The sequence below is a fragment of the Eucyclogobius newberryi genome, unplaced genomic scaffold (assembly GCF_026437365.1).
Source record: "Eucyclogobius newberryi isolate DKJ021-1_F unplaced genomic scaffold, fEucNew1.0.hap1 SCAF_4, whole genome shotgun sequence".
In the NCBI taxonomy this organism is placed as follows: Eukaryota; Metazoa; Chordata; class Actinopteri; order Gobiiformes; family Gobiidae; genus Eucyclogobius; species Eucyclogobius newberryi.
In genome coordinates this window covers 5,282,618-5,306,834 of record NW_027316056.1, presented here as the reverse complement: position 1 = coordinate 5,306,834, position 24,217 = coordinate 5,282,618, and the positions used below count along the sequence as shown (strand labels likewise).

At 43.6% G+C, this 24,217-nt stretch overlaps 1 protein-coding gene across 3 annotated transcripts; it reads left to right on the top strand.

Moving 5' to 3' along the window:
- Positions 1 to 486: 486 nt before the first annotated feature.
- LOC140377973 (docking protein 1-like) lies at positions 487 to 17,056 on the top strand. 3 transcript variants are annotated; one of them, XM_072463603.1, is made up of 8 exons: positions 487 to 582; positions 7,837 to 7,915; positions 12,686 to 12,810; positions 12,895 to 13,005; positions 13,088 to 13,154; positions 14,272 to 14,441; positions 14,919 to 15,530; positions 15,663 to 17,056. In XM_072463603.1, exons 1-8 carry the CDS (start codon positions 523 to 525, stop codon positions 15,921 to 15,923), a joined length of 1,485 nt encoding a protein of 494 aa, XP_072319704.1. In that variant the 5' UTR covers positions 487 to 522; the 3' UTR covers positions 15,924 to 17,056. The 3 variants fall into 3 exon arrangements, with proteins under 3 accessions (XP_072319704.1, XP_072319703.1, XP_072319702.1); XM_072463602.1 differs by having other exon boundaries at positions 14,278 to 14,441; positions 14,919 to 17,053; XM_072463601.1 differs by having other exon boundaries at positions 14,919 to 17,051.
- Positions 17,057 to 24,217: the final 7,161 nt, after the last annotated feature.

The following is a 24,217-nucleotide window of genomic DNA, read 5'->3' as shown; positions in this document are numbered from 1 at the left end:
ATTTATAAAACCAAGTGCAAATGTGTGAATAAAATCTATTTGTATTATATGTGAAATATGACTCCCACAATGTCAGAGAACGCAGGGATTTGTTATATTTGATTTATATTATGTATGGTGCAAACACACTTTTACAGCCATCAGAAAGGTGAAAATGTGTGTTAATAACTGTCAGTGGAGCCGGCTATAAAAAATGTCTTTAAGCAGATTAATTGTGATATTAAAATACATTTAGCACAAATAATCCCAAAATTACAGCAGGAAATGTAAACCACAAACACGAACACAGTGCCTGGAGTGGCTGAGGGTTATGTACAATAACATTTGGTCATACTTGTACTTTTACTGCCATTACTATTACTACATTGTACCGTGTTGTTAGTGTGAGGCGTGTCAGCTCGTGTTTCTGTGCGTCACACTGGACACACACCTTCTTTATCTCTTCTTCTCTCCCTCCTTCTCTCTCTCTTTCTCTCCAGTCCAACATGAAGCCAGCGGCAGGTCGGAAACACACCTGAGCCAATGGACTCCGGAGCAGGCAAAAGTGGCCAGGCGTTCCTGCAGCCGCAAAAGTCCGGACGAGTAAGTCATTTCACTCACTAGGTCAGAGCAGATGTGACGGACGCATGTTTAGGAGAAAGACTTTTACTTTGAAAAAACGAGACCGGTTTCTACGGTAACGCGACTCGAAAGGAATGCTCAGAAGGTGAAGTTAGCAGCGGTGGTTGTTTCCATTCATACACTTTTAAAGAAACTAAACATAGCTATAAGTATCTGCGCAATTTTTTCACGAATCACAAATTTGTTTCCACGTTGTAATATAAAATGTGACTAAAATAAGTGTTTTCATGATGTGGAGAAGAAACAGGACAGAACGTTACTAAAGAGGAAACAACGTTTAGTCATCTAGAGAGGCAAAAGCTGATATTTTATCTTCGTTACACAAAGTATTTCAGTGTAAAATGTCACTTTGTTGTACTTTCTAGTTTTGCTGTTGTTGTTTTGACAGATTTATCTGTTTATCTTGTGATTGTTCTGAGTACAGTGCACTGCGTGAAAATGCATCGTATTCAACACCTTTCTTCTGTTGTAGGTGAATTTGGTCTTTTAAATTGATTTTCTTTCGTATTTAAAATTGGTATTTCATCAAAATGTTGTAAAAAATCATGAACAGAAGTGAAATCAAGTAGACTGTTAATAATAATAATAATATTAAGATTTTATAACAAAAAATCAATTTCCATTTCCACTGAAAACTGAAAACTGAAATTTGATTGACTTTTAGTTTAAACTGATTTCCCTCAAACGCCTGAATAAAATGAACCCTAAGTCAAACTGAAGGAACAGCCTGAACGTTTTAGACTTTAGACGAGATTAAACTGAGCTGAGACTGTACTTTTGGCCTCTGTTTTCTGATTTACCATGGAAACCAGAGGAAAATCAGCACGTATTTGTGTATTTGACTTGGTATTTGTGTATTTGACTTGGCCTTCATCAAAAATGTCAAGTGTCGATTAAGATACGACTGTAAATGTGTTTAAACCTGGCTCTGACTCTCATATTTTGTGATGTTCTCAGGTTAATCCAGTGAAATCACATGTTCTGCTCCACTTTTGCCTCAAGTTAAGAATGAATGACTTTTTGTCTCCACACTTTTAAAGTCTTTCTGCATCTTTAACATTTTAGTCACACATCGTCACTAATACCTGCAGTTATACATAAAGGTTCCTTTGTCTCCTTCGTCCTCCACTCAGAACCTTTAGTGCTTTTAAAAGTGCGAGTTGCAAAATCCAGGAATTTCATTTGAACAAGTCAGAACAGCATCCTCCACATTCCTGCTGCGACAGACGCCACTGACTCTGTGTGTGAAGGAACATAATGCACAGGAAGCCATAGGTTTAATAATTAAACCACTATTGTGCATTTGTTTTTGCAGGTTCAAGCTCAGGTTAAACTCATGGAAGTGGCAGTGTGTTATATTCAAGTGTGAATCAGGCTTTGTGTTCTACAAGGTTTATTTAGGTCATTTCTGTAAGTGTTTCCATGTTACTATGCTTTGCCTCCAGAATGTCCCACAGAATGGCATTAAACATATAGATCTACATTGAGTCAAGTGAGTAACACGACGTAAGAATGTTTTTCAAGACAAGATAGACACATGTAAATACTGTAAATACTGTAAATACTGTGTAGCAATGAGCTCAGCCATGTTTGTTCTGAAGGTCAAATCAAAGTTCTACAAACATCACCCATAATGTGAAAGAAAGCTGTTTGAATTCTTTGAAAATGTATATTAAAAAAGCATTTTCCATGACACTGAAAATGGAGCTCAGGCCCCGCTCTTCGGGCCCCGCTCTTCGGACCCCGTTCTTCGGCCCCGCTCTTTAGGCCCCGCTCTTCAGGCCCCCCCGCTCTTCAGGCCCCCCCGCTCTTTGGCCCCGCTCTTCAGGCCCCCCCGCTCTTCAGGCCCCCCCGCTCTTCAGGCCCCGCTCTTCAGGCCCCCCCGCTCTTCAGGCCCCCCCGCTCTTCAGGCCCCCCCGCTCTTCAGGCCCCGCTCTTCAGGCCCCCCCGCTCTTCAGCCCCCCCCGCTCTTCAGGCCCCGCTCTTCAGGCCCCCCCCGCTCTTCAGGCCCCCCCACTCTTCAGGCCCCGCTCTTCAGGCCCCGCTCTTCAGGCCCCGCTCTTCAGGCCCCCCCGCTCTTCAGGCCCCGCTCTTCAGGCCCCGCTCTTTAGGCCCCGCTCTTCACCTGGTCAGGACCATCTCAGTGGAGCACGGTGGAGGCAGCATCGGGCTGTGGGATGTTCTTCAGTAGCAGGAACTGGGAACCTTGTCAGGATCAGAGACAGAGACCTCCCTGATGAAAACCTGCTCCAGAGGCTCTGGACCTCAGACTGGGGCCAAGGTTCATCTTCCAACAAGACAATGACCCTAAGCTCACAGCCAGGAGGACAAAGGAGCGGCTACAGGAGCTCTGTGAATGTCCCTGAGTGGCCCAGAGGCCAGACTTGAACCCAATTGAACATCTCTGAGATCTGAAAATGGCTGTGAACCGACACTTACCATCCGACCTGACGGAGCTTGAGAGGTTCTGTAAAGGAAGGTTACAGGGCTCAGATTAAGGATTTAATTGTACCGCCCTATTTATTTATTCTAGCTATAAAACGTTTCCATTTTTCGTTTTGCTATTTGATGACGGTCCCTAAGTACTCTCGTCTCGGCTCCGGCTGCACATTTGATGACAGTCCCTAAGCACGCGTCTCGGCTCGAGCTGCACATTTGATGACGGTCCCTAAGCACGCGTCTCGGCTCGAGCTGCACATTTGATGACGGTCCCTAAGCACGCGTCTCGGCTCGAGCTGCACATTTGATGACGGTCCCTAAGCACGCGTCTCGGCTCGAGCTGCACATTTCATGACGGTCCCTAAGCACGCGTCTCGGCTCGAGCTGCACATTTGATGACGGTCCCTAAGCACGCGTCTCGGCTCGAGCTGCACATTTGATGACGGTCCCTAAGCACGCGTCTCGGCTCGAGCTGCACATTTGATGACGGTCCCTAAGCACGCGTCTCGGCTCGAGCTGCACATTTGATGACGGTCCCTAAGCACGCGTCTCGGCTCGAGCTGCACATTTCATGACGGTCCCTAAGCACGCGTCTCGGCTCGAGCTGCACATTTCATGACGGTCCCTAAGCACGCGTCTCGGCTCGAGCTGCACATTTGATGACGGTCCCTAAGCACGCGTCTCGGCTCGAGCTGCACATTTGATGACGGTCCCTAAGCACGCGTCTCGGCTCGAGCTGCACATTTGATGACGGTCCCTAAGCACGCGTCTCGGCTCGAGCTGCACATTTCATGACGGTCCCTAAGCACGCGTCTCGGCTCGAGCTGCACATTTCATGACGGTCCCTAAGCACGCGTCTCGGCTCGAGCTGCACATTTGATGACGGTCCCTAAGCACGCGTCTCGGCTCGAGCTGCACATTTGATGACGGTCCCTAAGCACGCGTCTCGGCTCGAGCTGCACATTTGATGACGGTCCCTAAGCACGCGTCTCGGCTCGAGCTGCACATTTGATGACGGTCCCTAAGCACGCGTCTCGGCTCGAGCTGCACATTCGGATCAGTGTAATTCACTGCGGCCAAAATACGCATCTGATTGTTAAAAACGAGGTTGTGTCACTTGGCAGTGTAAATATGAATATTTTGGCTGTGAATGATCTGCAAAGACTTTTGCGTTTAGGAGCTATTGACCTCGGAAGTCTGTATCTGTGACGCTAACTTTACCGCACGTGGCTCCTCCCGGTGGCTGCCCACGAGTCCGAAGGTTCATGACTCCGAAGCTGTGTCTCCGTGCAGCGGGCTCTCCTCGCCTCCCTTTGCCCCACACACTGCTTTTTGGACTTTTCTAGTGTTGATGCACTTTTTATGATTAAACTCACGTATTTTCCATAACCGACTTGTTTCTGTGCATAGCCTGAGCTCCTTATCGTATTATTAATGAATGAATTAACTCAAATAGCTCAGCAGTTTCGGCCGCGCGCCGCGGCTGTGTAGACACTCCCGTCTTGGCCAGCTGAATTTCCTTTTTGACTACCAATCCTACGGTGATCGGATCACGCGTTTCTATATATACATATATCATTTCTATACTTATGATCAAATGAAGGCATAGAGTGGAGGATTCAGATGTTCCCTTGTTATTTGTACATACACAGTACAACTTGGGGTGCCTCCTGTGAGCAGCTGGTACATCAAACGTGACGAGCTCCAGTGCGTGTCTTCGTGCTTCGTGCACATTTTACAGACTGACCACACCCCCATGCCGTCTGACCCTTCACTTTAGCCTATGAGGAACCTTCAGACTCGTGGGGGGGTAACCCTCCTCCCACTTTCAGACTCGTTATCTGAGACAGCAGCGGGACTCGTCATGTCAACACACGTCCTACATGTGTCATGTCCACACAGCGTCCTACATGTGTCATATCCACACAGCGTCCTACATGTGTCATATCCACACAGCGTCCTACATGTGTCATGTCCACACAGCGTCCTACATGTGTCATGTCAACACACGTCCTACATGTGTCATGTCCACACAGCGTCCTACATGTGTCATGTCCCTTCATGTGTCATGTCCACACAGCGTCCTACATGTGTCATGTCCACACAGCCTCCTACATGTGTCATGTCAACACAGCGTCCTACATGTGTCATGTCAACACAGCGTCCTACATGTGTCATGTCAACACAGCGTCCTACATGTGTCATGTCAACACAGCGTCCATGACACAGCGTCCTACATGTGTCATGTCAACACAACGTCCTACATGTGTCATGTCCACACAGCGTCCTACATGTGTCATGTCAACACAGCGTCCTACATGTGTCATGTCCACACAGCGTCCTACATGTGTCATGACAACACAGCGTCCATGACACAGCGTCCTACATGTGTCATGTCAACACAGCGTCCTACATGTGTCATGTCAACACAGTGTCCTACATGTGTCATGTCCACACAGCGTCCTACATGTGTCATGTCAACACAGCGTCCTACATGTGTCATGTCCACACAGCGTCCTACATGTGTCATGTCAACACAGCGTCCTACATGTGTCATGTCCACACAGCGTCCTACATCTGTCATGACAACACAGCGTCCATGACACAGCGTCCTACATGTGTCATGTCAACACAGCGTCCTACATGTGTCATGTCAACACAGTGTCCTACATGCGTCATGTCAACACAACGTCCTACATGCGTCATGTCCACACAGCGTCCTACATGCGTCATGTCAACACAGCGTCCTACATGCGTCATGTCCACACAGCGTCCTACATGTGTCATGTCCACACAGCGTCCTACATGCGTCATGTCAACACAACGTCCTACATGCGTCATGTCCACACAGCGTCCTACATGCGTCATGTCAACACAGCGTCCTACATGCGTCATGTCCACACAGCGTCCTACATGTGTCATGTCCACACAGCGTCCTACATGCGTCATGTCAACACAGCGTCCTACATGCGTCATGACAACACAGCGTCCTACATGTGTCATGTCCACACAGCGTCCTACATGTGTCATGTCAACACAGCGTCCTACATGTGTCATGTCAACACAGCGTCCTACATGCGTCATGACAACACAGCGTCCTACATGTGTCATGTCCACACAGCGTCCTACATGTGTCATGTCCACACAGCGTCCTACATGTGTCATGTCAACACAGCGTCCTACATGCGTCATGTCAACACAGCTTCCTACATGTGTCATGTCAACACAGCGTCCTACATGTGTCATGTCCCTTCATGTGTCATGTCCACACAGCGTCCTACATGTGTCATGTCCACACAGCGTCCTACATGTGTCATGTCAACACAGCGTCCTACATGTGTCATGTCCACACAGCGTCCTACATGTGTCATGTCCACACAGCGTCCTACATGTGTCATGTCAACACAGCGTCCTACATGTGTCATGTCCACACAGCGTCCTACATGTGTCATGTCAACACAGCGTCCTACATGTGTCATGTCAACACAGCGTCCTACATGTGTCATGTCAACACAGCGTCAACACAGCGTCCTACATGTGTCATGTCCACACAGCGTCCTACATGTGTCATGTCCACACAGCGTCCCACATGACGATCGATTGACGAGTGATCAGTACTTTTAGGCGCTTTGGTTACACAATTGAACACACATTTTTGTATAAGATAAGATAAGATAAGATATTCCTTTATTGTCCCACATGGGGAAATTTCATTGGTGCAACGCAGGTAGATACAGAGGTAGATACAGAAGAACAGATCACTTATAGGAAGTCTGAAAAACACTTTCAGTAGAAGATCTCCTATAAATAAATAAAAACTCCCATAGACAAATAAATAAATAAATACCATTGCATGTGATCCCGACAGTAATTGCACATGAATATGTGTCACGACAGCACATAGATTGCACATGAATTTCACAGTAATTTCACAGTAATTGCTGTGATACAAAAACACTTTTTTCTGACAAATGCATCGCATTTGAGAGAAATTGCATCGCATTTTGCGATACCGCTTATTCTGAACCCTGAGGTTAGGTGCAACACGCTTGTAGCATTAGACTCCAAAAGCCTTGAGGCTGTCATTTGGGCCAAGGCTATGAATACTTATGTACAAGTGTTTTTGTAGTTTTTATTTTACATACATTTGCAAATAATTCAAACAACCTTCTTTCGCATTGACATTCTGGGGAAAAAAATAATTTAATCCATTCTGGAATAAGACTGTAACATGAGAAAATGTAAAATGCATGAACTGTGTGTGTGTGTGTGTGTATATGTACGTATGTATATATACACACATGCACGTATGTGTATATATATATATTAGATATTAGGTATTAGTGCACGATGCCTCGAGTCGCAACACAGTAAATAAAGTTTCTAATTAAAGCATTTAGAAAAGTTGTATAGTGTATTATACAACACATTGTCAACTTTATGAAATAAACACAGATTCCAAACGAGTCTGACCCCGAAATCGCACAAGAAACGTGTGAAAGGTTTTTATTCTTAATGACTTTTACACTCTATGAAGATGTTCTCAAGTCGCAAATCTATAGTTTAATCTCATTAGTTAGTATACAAAGTTTGTTGCAGTTGGAGCTCTATTTTTAGATGATTATCCACTTTTCCCTGCACTTTGTCGGTGTGAATTATTCCCCAAACTCTGGAACTAATCAGATGAAGTATATAAATTGCTCAAATATGGTGAAAGGTTATTGGCTGGTGTTGTAATTACTCTCTCTACCTGTTTGTGTGTTAAACGTGTTTCAGAAATGGAAGCCGGTGTGGTTGACTCTGGTCCCTCCGAGCAGCAGCGGAATCGGACGCCTCGAGATACAGACTCTGGGAGGTACCACTCTGTCCACGCTTTAATATTGTTCTCTCGACAAAAAAAAAAAAAAAAAAACACCCTGGAGTTTGAAATAATGCCACAGATTTAGTTGTCTTGAGGTCTTATTCTAGTTCTCACAATTTTTCTTTTTTTAGTGTCGATACTGGTCAAATAGCATCTAGTCTCGATACTAGAATCTGATTTTTGATATTTTTGACAAGCCTAATCTGTGCAGGACGGTAATAAAAGGAAAAATATTAATCATTTCTATTTAGATTGTAACAAAGATTTCATCTAAAACCTTTAAGAAATGGTAAGACATTTTCTGTTGCTTTGTAAAACTGCTAAATTTGGGGTCTTGAGGAATGTGATATGTGTCATTTTTGTTTTTATTAAAGTAGAATCCATTGACCATTTATTTTGGTGTTGTCATGTATCGACCACATTCTGGTGTGACATTCAAAAAATGAAATACAAAGATATGCTCAATTTGATTATTCTTCTAGGGATTTTCATTTTATCAGAAAGTAATGCTGGATATTTTCATTTTGTAAAACATTATCATAATTTGGAAAAAAGTTGTTTTCTGTTTGTTTTTTTGTAAATTAATTTAAGTAAGGGACTTCCAAGCAATGGTTTTGGCATATGTCTTTTTGTTGTAAGGATTTTATTGTGTTGTTTTATTTTCTATGTGTCTAGAATAGATAATTACTTATTCTTCTGTTGTTAGAAGAAGAAGAAGAAGAAGAAGAAGAAGAAGAAGAAGAAGCTCTTTCCTTCCTCAGCTGACAGGAAAGACACTTCAGTGAGCGTTGCTATGGATCGGCAGAGGCATTGATCGACCGCCTTTAACATAACAAGGACTTTCAGTTACATAACTTTCCCCACTTCTTGGACCTAAGATATAATTCCAGTGCGAACATGTTCTGCTCAGATGTTTTAAATAATCCAGGAAATGTTACAGAAACATGAAACAGATCTTTGAGCGAGACAGGCTGGAGACGGAGCTTTATGTAGAGGCCGAGGACAGGCGTGGATCAGAGTCTGAACAGCAGACGACAAGGGAGATGTTCTGATGTCCATGAATAAGTGATGGTCCCAGTGTGAGCTGCTCCAGGGACACGGGAGAAGGATCTGAAACCAAACCAATGGCTTTTAGGAGGCTTTTTCAACATCTGGCTACCTCGGGCACATTAACATTGTGTGATGTTGATAAGTGCAATGCCCCTTTTCAAAAAAATGCAATTAAAATGTTAAAGCCGCGGTATCGGCGATGATGGCTCGACCGCCTTCCCGCGCGACCGTGTTTTGATTGCGATTGCCCCGACACTGCATTCTCTTAGACTTTATTCTTTAAACCCCCTCCTCCCTAAACCTCCGTCCCCTAGCAACAAAGACCCGCCGCTAATGCTGATGCTAACGCTAATGCTAAGACCACAGCGCGAGAGGAAATGTTCCATCAAAATGAGAACATTTCAAATGAAAGAGGAAGTGAAGGCATTCATTGCGCCCCTGCTGGCCAATTGTGAAAATATATCTGTAATGCACTTTTTTCATGGCGTCTCGAGGAGAATATAATCCATTAGTTTCAAACAAATCAGACAATGTTGAGTTTTTCACACAGTGGGTAGGTGGCGCTATAGAGTCAATTTGTTACATGGTATTCATTATTTCCAATCAGATCATAAAAACACATTAGTGAATGAAATATGAGCTCCGCAGATCAATTCCAATAGACGTGACTTGTCCTTGAAAAAACAGGAAATTAAGCCTTTATTGAGGGCGTGTTACGGAAAGACCGTAAGGAATATCAAAATTTTCCTGAATATTTATTAAATTTCAATGTCTTTAGAGTTGTTTTGAGCTCGATCGGACAAAAAAACGAGCACAAGTATGATTATAAAATAAAAAAGTCAAACATGGCAGACTTCCTGAAAAAGCGTTAAAATGTATTTTTCTTTTATGAGAGTTTGCATTTTGGTATTTATTTTTTCTCTCCAGTTTTTTGGTAATGATTATTATCTATATTATAATAATTCTGTGTCATGGAATTAGACATGCACCCGATGCTATTCCTTAACACATAGAGAACACAATTCAACCTAGAATATGAAACGACACAGAAACATCAGACATTTGTGTGGCATGCATGGGAGAAAACGCGGGGACTGTGTCAGCCAGGCCGTTGTAAGGAGCCTGGCTGACCCTCCTGCGTCTCACCCTGTTTTTTCCCATGCTGGTTGGTTTTATTAGATATTCTGGAATAGGCGGGTCACATTTCTCATTGGTCAGCCTCACATCAAGGCACTTGGTATTTTTCCGTAGAGATAAAGCCTGCAAGGGGGGTGCAACTCCCCCCCCTGGGGCAACATTCTTTGGCCCATCTTTACGACCCCTTCACAAACAAATGCTGTCACACACCCGTTCTTCTCTTAGACTAATGATGCAGATAAAATATCACTATTATGCAGATAAAATACATCACAGAAATATAATCATATATTCACATTTTATCACATTCTGTTACATGCATTTATTCTTTATTTATTAGTTTATTTATTTATCTTGTTTATTTTTTTAATGGTTATTAACGTGCTGTGGCGTGAGTGACGTGAAAAAACACAATCAACTGTTAATTATGAAGAGGAAAAAGGGTGAAAACACATTTGAAGTATTTCCCAAGTATAGGACGCATGGGCGTCACTGGACTTCATGACCACAGACCTGTGGCGCTGACGTCTAGTCATGAAGGCATTTGAGCGCCTGGTCCTTCCCCACCTCAAGTCCCTCACCTCACCCCTGCTGGACCCCCTGCTGGACCCCTTGCTGGACCCCCTGCTGGACCCCTTGCTGGACCCCTTGCTGGACCCCCTGCAGTTCGCCTACAGAGCCCACAGGTCTGTGGACGACGCCATCAACCTGGCTCTCCACTTCACCTGCAGCATCTGGACTCCCCGGGAACCTACACCAGGATCCTGTTTGTGGACTTCAGCTCTGCATCAACACCACCTCCTGCTCTGCTCCAGGACAAGCTCTCCCAGCTCAATGCGCCTGTATCCACCTGCAGGTGGAGCACTGACTTCCTGATGGATCAGAGGCAGTGTGTGTGGCTGGGGAAGAATGTCTCAGACACACAGACTATCAGCACAGAAGCTCCACAGGGCTGTGTACTTTCTCCCCTGCTCTTCTCCCTGTACACAAACTGCTGCACCTCCAGCCATGCCTCTGTAAAACTGATCAAGTTTGCAGACAACACCACCCTCATCGGGCTCATCTCAGACGGAGTGAGTTCTGTTTCCTCTGCACCACCATCACCCAGGACCTCAAGTGGAGCCACCATCAGCTCCCTCATCAAGAAGACCCAGCAGAAGATGTACTTCCTGTGGCAGCTGAGAAAAGCCAAGCTGACAGCGCAGATGCTGGTGCAGTTCTACACGACCATCATTGAGTCCATCCTCACCTCCTCCGTCACCTCCTCCATCACCTCCTCCATCACCTCCTCCATCACAGTGTGGTACGCTGGAGCCACAGCCAGGGACAAACAGAGACTACAGTGCATTGTGCGCTCTGCTGAGAAGGTGATCGGCTGCAGACTTCCATCTCTGCAGGACCTGTACATCTCCAGGACTCTGAGACGAGCAGGTCAGATCACAGCTGAGCCTTCTCACCCTGGACTATTTGAGCCACTCCCCTCAGGCAGGAGGCCACTCCCCTCATGCAGGAGGCCACTCCCATCAGGCAGGAGGCCACTCCCATCAGGCAGGAGGCCACTCCCATCAGGCAGGAGGCTACAGTCCATCCGGACCAGAACCTCCCTCCACAAGAACAGTTTCTTTCCCTCTGTCGTTGGGCTCATGAACACACTGATTTAATCACTCACTGCACTGTTCACTTTCTGCACTACATGTGTAAATTGTGTGTACATAGTAAACCTATTTTTATCCCATAGCATTTTTATTATTGTTCATTGTTTTATGGTGCGCCGAATCACCAAAGCAAAAGCAAATGTTTGTGAATTCTGTTCATTGACAATGGCAATAAACCATTTCTGATTCTGATCTGATTCTGGAAGGGAAAAACATCAATAATACACGAAATATTGGAGGATGGATCAGAATAATTTGAAAACTGTATATAGTATCTGAAGGAGATGTACAAAAACACAAATAATCAAACTATTTAATATTTTCATCACAAAACTTTTGTCACTTAGCTTTAAGGGCAATTGATACTTCATAAAAAGCTAAAGGTTTGTTCAGGGCTGAAAGAACAAAGTTCTTGTTTCTGAAGCATAATCTGGACTTAACTCACAATGTGAAGAGAGAGAAAAACTAGAGTACTCTTAGTTTAATAACAATGTTGCTCAAGTAATAAAAGTAGTAAAAGCCTAGTGCAAAAAACTACTCAGAAGTACAATATCTTTCTTTGCAAACATACTCAAAACAAAGTTTCTGAGTATGTTAAGGCAGCAGCTCTGAGCTCAAAGACCCTGCTGTAAAGATAAGATAGTTTAATCATTAGTTCTTTCAGCGTCCTCACTAATAGGGCCTGTTTGCTCTGAAGCTGCTCTCTTCAGTGTCTTTTTAAACCTGTGCAATAGCTTCTCCTGGTGGTGGTTTATGACAGAGCACTGTTTCAGAATGCAATGTTTTCTATCGATATTGTGGAAAGTATACATTTTTCTACAATTTAATATAAACACTGAAAAAATGTGCTGTACTTTTCTACTTTCCAACTTGTCCTCTTCTTTCCTGTGATCTGGCCTGAGCAGCTGACGTGTCTCCTCAGGTACGACCGGAGAGCACGGCCTGCGGAGGCCTCAAGCTCTGGGCGAGAGGAAACCCAAAGTGGTGCGACTGTCTGAGCTGCTCAATGTGCTGCGCCTGCCCCCCAACGCTGAGGCCTGTCCCATGGTCAACATCAAACTCACTGTTTATTTCATTAAGTTAGAGTCATTACGTGTGACTTATTGAGTACTCTCGTTGTATTATTTGCAGGAGAACATGTGTGCATTTTGTGTGGAGACTCAGGACAGGACTCTGGTGTTTGCTGCTCTCAAAGACGACTGTGCTGAGTGGGTCGACAGGCTCTGTCAGAACACTTTTCAGGTAAAAACAGAAACAAATAAACACATTTAAAATCCATATAATGACTCTAAATAATGCCCCTCTCTTTTTTCTTCTATTTCAGAAAAGTAGTGTCCCAGTGATAAAGCCGCAGATGGAGGAAAATGCTATCTACGCCTCAGCAGATGAGGGTAAGATATTATGACATGTGCACTTGGCCTAGATCACCCTTGAAATAGAGATTTTGACCTCATGGGGTTTTATCTTGCCTTAAATAAAATATCCCTGTACAAAGTTAAGTTGCAAAAAGACTATGAAGTGTTTCGTCCCACTGTTTTAAAGTGGTTTTCTCGCTATATGGTGTTGAGTTTTGTTTAGATAGATAGACTTTCATTCACACATTATTATTACTACTGTAATGCCCTGTCCCTCATCCAGGTTCAGTTGTATTTTTATTCTTGCGTTGTAGAGTGTAAGATACGATAAGATCAACTTTATTGTCCTGTGTGGGCAACAGTGCTGCTCCAGGCTACATATGGTAAAAGCACCGGTATAATACATTCATAACAAGGATATACTGTACCTTTGGTCATGAGCTTTGGGTAGTGACCGAAAGGACAAGATCGCGGATACAAGCGGTCGAAATGAGTTTCCTCCGCCGGGTGGCTGGGCGCTCTCTTAGAGATAGGGGGAGGAGCTCACACAGGAGGAGCTCAGTGTAGAGCCACTGCTCCTCCACGTCGAGAGGAGCCAGCTGAGGTGGTTCAGGCATCTGTTCCGGATGCCTTCTGGGCGCCTCCCTGGGAAGGTTTTTGGCCATGTCCCATCGGAAAGAGGCCCCGGGGAAGACCCAGGACACGCTGGAGAGACTATGTCTCTCGGCTGGCCTGGGAACGCCTCGGGATATCCCTGGAGAACTCATCCCTTGCATAAAATACTGTTTGATTTTGGAGTCACGGTCCATTGCGTCCTGCATTCTAGTATCTTTTATCCTTTCTTTCAATTGTTCTTCCGGTCTCTGGTATTTAAGAGCGCCTCCAAGAGGTCACCTGCCATACCGGCTATACCTGCCTGTCGAAAAATATAAGAAAAATAATATACATCATAAATTAACTCATTCCCTCAAGATGATTAACAGGTTTCCACGTGATTTTTTGTTGATTTTTTTTTTTGGGGGGGGGAATGTGATAATATCTTGTGGCCAAATAATAATATTATATTTGGCTAATGTCCCCTGTGGGCTCCGTAAAACCCTGTCCAAACCACATGCTTTGATTAACAGAAGATTGAAAAATTATTTTTGTGCAGTTTCAGATTTCCGGGTGACGTTGCAGAAGACGGATGCAGCTGCACGGTGTGGCCTACAGGGGACGTACTGGCTGAAGGTGGATCGTGAGGCGTTGCTGCTCAAAGACACGCTGATGATCACAGTCCAGGAGTGGCCCTACGAACTCCTCCGGAGATACGGGAAAGACAAGGTACAAGGGGAGGCTATAAAAGGTTGCAGTCAGGGGCCTCACCAGCAAGGGGCCTCAAGGAGTGGGCCTTTTACAGAGGACACAAAAACATTCTCCATAAAATATAGACTAGTGGAGTTTTTTTGGGGTGAATATTCATGTTCACAATTCAGGGGGAAATATTAGCATTATTAGCACCCCAAATATATCAATATATTTGAATGTAATTATTTTAATGCATTCATTTTATGACCTTGTTTTTTACATTATTTTCATTTAGAATAGTGTCGCTTCTCCACTGGCATGGTAACAGAGTCCACCATCTCTCTCGTCTGTATTATAACTCATTGGTTAGCATAGCATAGTTAGCCATACCGTAATGGCAATACTCAAATTGGTCTTTGAAAGTTGTGAAAAGGCGCGTTACATTCATTGTGGTGAATAGTTAGGATGCACGCCACTTTAAAGGTACACTTACATATAGTTGTTTCTCTCCAGGTCTCGTTGTCCATAGAAACGGGCCGACGTTGCGACTGCGGCCCAGGAACCTTCATCTTCGAGACTAGTCAAGCCGAGACCATCTTCACTTTAATCCAATCCACCATCAAACGCAAGACCACGCACATGGCGCCGCCTGGTGGACACGCCTTGGAAGTGGACAAATCAATCACGCCAAACCGACAGACCCACTCCCCTTTACCCAGAATGCTCGAGGTAAACAACAAGTCGGCCATCTTTGAAAACAAACTTAAAGTGGACAACGAAGAGGCTGCACCTTCCCAACCAGCGCCGATAACGTTAATGCCTCTACCTTCACTGCCCACGCAAGAAACTAAACCTAAAACTGTTATTGACAATGTTTACGCTGATCTAAATGAATGTATGCAATCTCCAATGGTTAGCAAGGCTTTGTACGTCGACCCCGCTAGCATCCTCCCGATAAAACCACCCGGAAACGCAGAACCGAACCAAACTGAGCTGCACTCGGTCTACTCGGAGGTGTTTGATAAAGTTGGCGTTGTCCAGAGCGTGGGAAGGTTTAGGGATGACGATCACATTTACAGTGAGCCGGTGAAACGGGCGGAGAACAAGGAGGAGAAAGAAAAGGAGGTGCAGAAGGCGGATCCGTTTGCTCACCTGTACTCGCAGGTGTGCAAAACAAAGAAACGCTCAACCTCGCCACAGCCAAGAGTGGAGGAGAAAGAGAGGGAGGAGAAAGAGAGGGAGGAGAAAGAGAGGGAGGTGGAGAAGAAGGCGGATCCGTTTGTTCACCTGTACGCGCAGGTGTGCAAAACAAACAAACGCTCGACCTCGCCACAGCCAAGAGTGGAGGAGAAAGAGAAGGAGGAGAGAGAGAGGGAGGAGAAAGAGAGGGAGGAGAAAGAGAGGGAGGAGAAAGAGAGGGAGGAGAAAGAGAAGGAGGAGAGAGAGAGGGAGGAGAAAGAGAGGGAGGAGAAAGAGAGGGACAATGACGTAATTTATGAAAACCTGGGAATTATCTAATAGTAGGTCATTTCAGTCAAAAAAAAGATCAAACTAGATAATTTGCAATGGCTGAAGCTATTGCTAGAGTGTCTGCGTCTCTCCCTCTCCCTCTCTCCCCCTCTCTCTCTCTCTCTCGCTCGACTGGCTCCGTCACAAAAGTCTAAAGAATAAAGTCTAAACAATAAAGCCTAAAGAATAAAGCCTAGGGTGCACGGTGGCAAAGGCGGTTAGCGCTCTTGCCTCCCAAGAAGGAGATCATGGGTTCGATTCCCGGACCAGACCAACTATACATGATCTCTCTGGTCTGCATGTTCTCCCCGTGTTACCGTGGGTTCTCTCCGGGTTCTCTGGGTCCTCCCACCGTCCAAAGACATGTATGTGTTAGGTAAAATTGGTGACTCTAAATTGGCCCTAGTGAATGAATGTGAGCGTGAACTGTCTGTCATGTCTATGTCTCTGTGTTGGCCCTGCGACAAGTTGGCCACTGTCCAGGGTGTACCCCGCCTAAGGCCCGAAGTCACTGAGATAGGCTCCAGTCACCCGTGACCCTGAAAGGGACCAAGCGGTAGGAAATGGATGGATGGATGGAATAAAGCCTAAAGAATTACGCAGACACTCATAATGTCCCATTTATTTCACTGGGGAACAAGTTGTTCAAATGTCAAAAGTAATAACACACGTACTACTGTGAAAGCGATCGTAATGAGGTATAACTTGTTGAAATCGATTAAAGCGTTAAGGAGTTTTAAAACTGGCCAAATAGAAAATCATGGAAAATAAATTGTAGAAGATACAGTGTCTGCGTGACGTCATCACGCAGACACTCACTGAGCGAAACATACTAAACCAAATAAAAAGGAATCAAACCACACCACTAGATCTAAACCAGCTCCAAACCAGCTCAAAACACGGGTTGAACCAGGACTAAACCCATCTAGTATAAACCAGGTCCAGGTCTGTGTTAGTGATAGGCGGATCAATACCAAATATTGGCATATTGATACTGACTGAAGTATTGAAAATATCCATTCTTATGATGAAATATTGATTGTGAAAATGTTTGTGAATTTTTGAAAATATATCTTCTATAAATAGTTTGAATTTTACTTATGTGCACATAGTATATTTAATTCAAGATCAGTTCAAGTTGAGGAGGAGAGAAGATGTAAAATAAGGTGAAAATCTTTATAGTCAACACTCACTGGTATTTGTCCATACTTGTCATAATAATGATAATAATCACTGGTACAGCCCAACACTGGTCTGAAGGTGTATTATTATTATTTCATAAAGTATTTATAAATTAATGGTCAAATTCTTGGGACTGAGTCGATCTGGTCAATCTACGATCCTGCCCTCACCTATGGTCATGAGCTTTGGGTGATGACCAAAGAAATAAGCGGTCGAAATGAGTTTCCTCCGCAGGGTGGCTGGACGCTCCCTTAGCGCGGGAGGAGCTCAGAGTAGAGCCGCTGCTCCTCCAGCTGAGGTGGCTCGGCCATCTGTCCCGGATGCCTCCTGGGCGCCTCCCTGGGGAGGTGTTTCGAGCATGTCCCACCAGGAAGAGGCCCCGGAGAAGACCCAGGACACGCTGGAGGGACTATGTCTCTCGTTTGGCCTGGGAACGCCTCGGGATCCCCCCGGAGGAGCTGGAGGAAGTGTCTGATATTGAACATTATTGAACATTTGACATTTCAAATTATAGAGTATTTTATTGGACTATTCCGTGCTTCTATCAGAGAATAATTATTTTGAGGTAATGGCACTCCAGTAAGAAAAGTTTATTTTACACAGCTTCAAACAAAGTCATATCATAATCAAATAAAACAACACTTCAATAAGTCTGGAATATTGTGTAAAAAAATAAATAATCCAGGTCTTATTATAAATAGATCTTGTACTGTGAGAATAAGATAGATATAGGCCATTTAAGTGCTTTCACTAAAATAAACAATTCCATTCCACAAAATATCATTATTAATAATAATAATTATTCAATATTGAAAATGTATGTTTGGATAAACACTTTAAAATATATGCAAGCAATCTTTCTGATCAAGCATCTGCAAGACTTCATTTCTGCTCAGATGAAGAGAACACATTTGGTTTAGTGTCCCCTAGAGGACGTGGATGTCTGCGCGTCTCCGAGGCTCCACTTCTTTACTCTGCAGTTAGAAAAAGGCTGGTGTTTACTCTCTCAGGACGGGACAGGGCGACAGCATGGATGATGTTGCTCTTGTACCTTCCAAAGACATGCATTTGCTGTCTATTAAATGTCAAACGTCTTCATGCACCCAGCCACTCCCTGTTTGTCCACGGTGTCCCCCAGAATGTCCACCAGGTGGTGCAGTTTCCTCACCTCAGCCTCGTTCAGACACTTAAAGGTGAAGTATTTCATTATATTTCAGTATTAAACTACAACATACACAGATCATTGTTTTACATTTTGTTGTTTTCAACCTGAATATTCATTTAAAACTGCTTAAAGTATAAATGGGTCAATTGATTTCCTGTTCAAAACTGCAGAATTGTCTCTTTATCGTGGCATTTCATGGTTTTGTTTTGCAGGAGTAGATTCTCATGTACATGTTTTATTGGTGAAAAAAAGGACATTTTAATAAGTTTTAATTTTTTGGATGATTGCAAGTAAATACAGGGGATTGGGCGAAAATTCTTAAAATGAAAATATAACTTTGAAGAAGAAAGAAAATGATGAGTGAACACAAAGCTCATTAAAGTTGACCAGTCGTTTCGTGCTGTTTTACTGTGTTTTAGAATTAGAAAAAAGGTTTATTGCCACTGTCAGAAAAAAAAAAAAAACTAGGAACTTGCTTAGGAGATAATGTTCATCGTGAAACAACAATATCAAATAAAAAAATATAAAATAAGAGGGCATGAATAAATAAGCATTCACTAAATAAGATACCTAAAGTATCTGGATGTTGTAGGACTGTCTTGGTTGACACGTCTCTGCAACATCGCGTGGCGTTCGGGGACCGTGCCTCTGGACTGGCAGACCGGGGTGGTGGTCCCTCTGTTCAAGAAGGGGGACCGGAGGGTGTGTTCCAACTACAGAGGGATCACACTCCTCAGCCTCCCAGGTAAGGTCTATTCCAAGGTACTGGAGAGGAGAATCCGACCGATAGTCGAACCTCGGATTCAGGAGGATCAGAGTGGTTTTCGTCCCGGTCGTGGAACACTGGACCAGCTCTATACCCTCCATCGGGTGCTCGAGGGTTCATGGGAGTTTGCCCAACCAGTCCACATGTGCTTTGTGGATCTGGAGAAGGCTTTCGACCGTGTTCCTCGGGGTGTCCTTTGGGGGGTGCTCCGGGAGTACGGGGTCCGGGGCCCTTTGCTCAGGGCTGTCCGGTCCCTGTATGACCGGAGCAGGAGCTGTGTTCGCATTGCCGGCAGTAAGTCAGACCTGTTCCCAGTGCATGTTGGACTCCGCCAGGGCTGCCCTTTGTCACCGGTTCTGTTCATAATTTTTATGGACAGAATTTCTAGGCGCAGTCAGGGGTCGGAGGGTGTCCGGTTTGGGGACAACAGGATTCCATCTCTGCTGTTTGCAGACGATGTTGTCCTGATGGCTCCATCAAACCCGGACCAGCAACATGCACTGGGACGGTTTGCAGCCGAGTGTGAAGCGGCTGGGATGAGAATCAGCACCTCCAAATCCGAGGCCATGGTTCTCGACCGGAAAAAGTTGTCTTGTCCTCTCCAGGTGGGTGGGTAGTCCTTGCCCCAAGTGGAGGAGTTCAAATATCTCGGGGTCTTGTTCACGAGTGAGGGAAGGATGGAGCGTGAGATCGACAGGCGGATCGGTGCAGCGGCTGCAGTGATGCAGTCGCTGCATCGGACCGTTGTGGTAAAGAGGGAGCTGAGCCAAAAGACAAAGCTCTCGATTTACCGGTCGGTCTACGTTCTGACCTCACCTATGGTCACGAGCTTTGGGTAGTGACCGAAAGAACAAGATCGCGGATACAAGCGGTCGAAATGAGTTTCCTCCGCCGGGTGGCTGGGCGCTCCCGTAGAGATAGGGTGAGGAGCTCGGCCACACGGGGGGAGTTCGGAGTAGAGCTGCTGCTCCTCCACGTCGAGAGGAGCCAGCTGAGGTGGCTCGGGCATCTGTTCTGGAGAGACCTCCCTGGGGAGGTGTTTCAGGCATGTCCCACCGGGAAGAGGCCCCGGGGAAGACCCAGGACACGCTGGAGAGACTATGTCTCTCGGCTGGCCTGGGAACGCCTCGGGATCCCCCTGGAGGAGTTAGAGGAAGTGTCTGGGGAGAAGGAAGTCTGGGAGTCCCTGCTCAGACTGCTGCCCCCGCGACCCGGCCCCGGATAAAGCGGCAGAAGATGGATGGATGGATAAATAAGATAAAACATAATTCATAAGTCGTTATTCTCTCATTCAACATATTACAGACATTTGTTTAAGGTTTACATTTCACTTACCTATATGAATTTACACGAGCCATTTTAATCACATTATGATACAGAATCTGAGTTTGGTTGATGGTGAAAATGACACTATTAAATCTGTCTTTTTAAGTATTTTTTTAATGAACACAGAGAAGCCAAACATTGAAACCATATGTCAGATCCGGCCTTTAGAATTCATCATGTGGTTCTTTGCTTGCGTTACCATAGAAACCTGCCATGTTCAACCACAGCATTTATTCATAGACTTTGAAAGAACATTGTGTGACTCAGAGGCTTCTACAATGTAATGATTACTGTGATTGTATGTTCGTCGAGAATTGAAACTATATTTATTCAGCGACAGGTGTTTTGTTCTCTTACTGTGAGAATAAAGCTAAAGGCACTTTAAACGTTTGGAAAGGAAGTAAGTGAAGCAAAAGTGAAGCAGAACATGATGTGATTTCAGTGTAGAAATGGGAAAAATCAAGGTTGTAAGCTTTGGAAAATGAAATTATTATTATTATTATTATTATATATATTTGTTTAGTTTATAGAAGATTTTGATATACCCATAGCATTTCTGGTGAAGGTCAAATACAGATATTTTTGTTTTATTTGCACCAAGTCGTCGTTTAGTCCTGGTCTTGTCCAACTATAGTTCCAGGATTAGACCCAACTTTAATGTGCTGTACAAGGGCTGTAACCAGTCTGTAATTATACTTTTTTTCAGATTAGTCGACTAGTTAGGCTATTATTTTTTATTGTACATTGAAATAGGTTTTAAACAATTAAAAGGTGAAATAGGGTGCCTAAAGGCTATTAGATGGAGACTATTTATGAGTAAAGTGTATTACACAGTATAAAATCATTTTAAAATGAAGAACTGTTTTTTTATAAAGGATCTTTTCATGTGTTTTCGAGTCTGTATAATCCAGATAATGATAATAATGACTCATGATTAGTGGATTACTTGTTGCAGCCCTTGTTGTACAAGTGTGTCTGACCCCATGACCCTCTGACACTTCTCCAGCAGTAATTCATGAACTAAACCAAGACAGGTCAAAACCGGGTGTAAACCTGGTCTATAGCAGGGGCTGCTCCTGATATCCAGCATGCCATAATGTAAAGGACATATGCATTATTCTTACTGGCACTTGGACCTTTACTTTGGCATCTCATTATGGAACTTAAAATAATGCAGCTACTGTAAACTTTCTATCTGTGAGGCGTTCCCTCATCAGGATTTGGTGTTGGCACTGCATCTACTGGCAGCAGAGGGAATTGCCAAAGGGATTGGACGGCAGAAATGCTCAGAATTTAGATTATAGTAGTAGATTGTAGTCAATTTTGCACAATATGCGCCCTTTAACTCCTCAAATGTAAAACACAAATTATAAACATTAATATTACACCCAAGATAAAATTAGCAGTAGCATAAAATATTTGCAGTACTCTGTAAGTGAATAGTATAATTGTATCTGACCTATGAATACAAAATGACATCATATTTGTAGAGAAATGACGACACAAACTCAATGTTCCTTTATTAACAAGTACACAAGTGTATTATTTCATTTTATTTATATATGCAAGCAAGTTTATGTCTTTACAAATAAAAAAGCCACTGTCTGCCCAAGCTGTTGGCACAGATATGTACAAAATGGAGGAGTGATTCAGATAAAGCTCGCTACTAAGCAACCAGAGTGGATACAAAAGTCTAAAGTCACTATGGAAAAACTGAAAAGAATCAAACAATAAAAAGACATTAAACTTCCCACGTCCAAAATGTCCAGCCAAACTAAACATGTGGATTGCAGCAATTACATAGTTATTTTTTAGTTAAAATATGAATCTGTTATGTTCATTTGTGTTGTCTCCCCTGTTTCAAGATATTTTTGCTGTCAAATTTCAATTTCAAGTTAAATATTTGTCTGAAAGGGCAAGACAGCTTGACATTATATGAGGTCATTTTTCTTACTCAGTGCCGTTTGTAATAAATACTTTTAATTGATTACTACTAACAAATGTATTCATGCTATGGATGGACATAAGGACATGGGATTAATAGTGTTAAATTACATATATTAATCACAAAAAGACATCGGAAAATTGAAAACAAAAAGAAGGGAACTACGCAGCTCCCATCCTCTCCCCATTCCAATAGTTACAGTTGAAGGCCACGTTTGATGAAGATTGAATGAAAAAACTCACTATCGCTATGTCTTCAGACTACCGTGCTAGTTGCTTGGAAACATCCCTTGCATGTATATTTTAGAGCGCGTGACCGCAGGAAGTGAAAAAAACCCAGCGTCTTATCATTTCTATCTGGAGTGGAGAATAGATGAAGCGCTGGAGAGGTCGCAGTGGCCGAGGCAGTAGGCGAGGAAGAGGATGCGAACGAGCAGAGGGACAATGAGCCAGAGCAATACATTTATAATTAACAACCGCAAAACCTGCTTTATTAGTTTAGGAGGAACTATATTCATAATCATGATTACGTCATATCACTTAAGATTCGCAGCCATAGATTCATGCACTTTGATCGCTTTTTGAGGAAACAGGAATGGTTTTAAATTTCAATATTGGTCAAAAGAAATGCTACAATATATTGCTCTGGTGGTAAACAACTGAGCAAGCAAGCTAGCTTAGCAACACCATTAGCAACAAGGAACGGCAATACTGCACAAAGAGTGGAAACGAAAATGAAATCAGCAGAACAGCGCCCGTGGAAAAGAATGATTTTTTTGTTTTTTTCGTTTTTAATCGTTAAAATGATGACCATTGAATGCATAACCATGCCACAAACAACAACTAGAGTCACTGTCTTTTTTGTTCTTTTTTAAGTATAAGATTATCTTTATTATTATGAATTCATTCATTTTCATGTTATTTCTTCAGGTTAGAACCAATGCTGCAAGACTATACACAGGTCCCTCAGGGGGATCTCAATGCACTTACACACCAAGAATAAGAGAGCTCACGATGGGCAATAAGTGCACAAAAAACTATTTTTTATCTGAGGTTAAAAACACTGACAAGACATCCATTGTCAGGCAATGAAATGATAGAATACTGTTACTGTAAAACTAGACCCTTAAAAATACTGTGTAGCCGGGCGCACCTGAACGGGTCGAGTCCGGGTCGAGTCCGGGTCGACTTCTCTTTGACAGAACTCAACACTAACTCCAGGTCTACAGTTGACATGATTCTGTGGGGAGCCTGTTCTATTTCTGCCCAAATCTTTAAAGCCACTAACTGTACTTCACTCACGCATTTAAACTACACATTTCAACTACATTGCTAAAACAAGCGGCAGTGGTTTGTTAATGTCTTCAGCTGAGAAGGAGCAGAAAACCCACTTGGTAAAACCAGAGAGACAAAGCGCAAAGCCATTACATCGGCTGCAATTCAACTGTAAATTCCACTCTATCGATGCCAATAAGAATATAATGTTATTTTCTAGCCTTAATGTTAGATTTGCTTTAAATGCGCTCCACTAAGCGTCTTGTATCCAGTGCATGTTATTTCACTGCTAAGAAATGCTAAGAACGCAAGCTAAGCACTAGCATACAGCACAAACCTAATCAAAAGTATTAATGCTAACGGCTAAGCTAATTTGACACGCTACTTAGCAAAAATTATTCATATTTGATGTTGGAACAGCTCCCCCCGGCTCTCATTGATCTATTCCAATCACGCCAACGTAACTTAGCCATGTAAACTTGACTTTTGGTGACGCAGGTCATAAACATGGCTAATGCTAATCAAGCGCCTTGTTTTGGAGTAGTGTTGAGTTACTATTATTTTGCAATGGAGTCAGAAATCTGCTTATTTTGACTGTATTTACCTCCCCCGGACTCTGCACCCATAGGAAATCCTTCTCCCGGC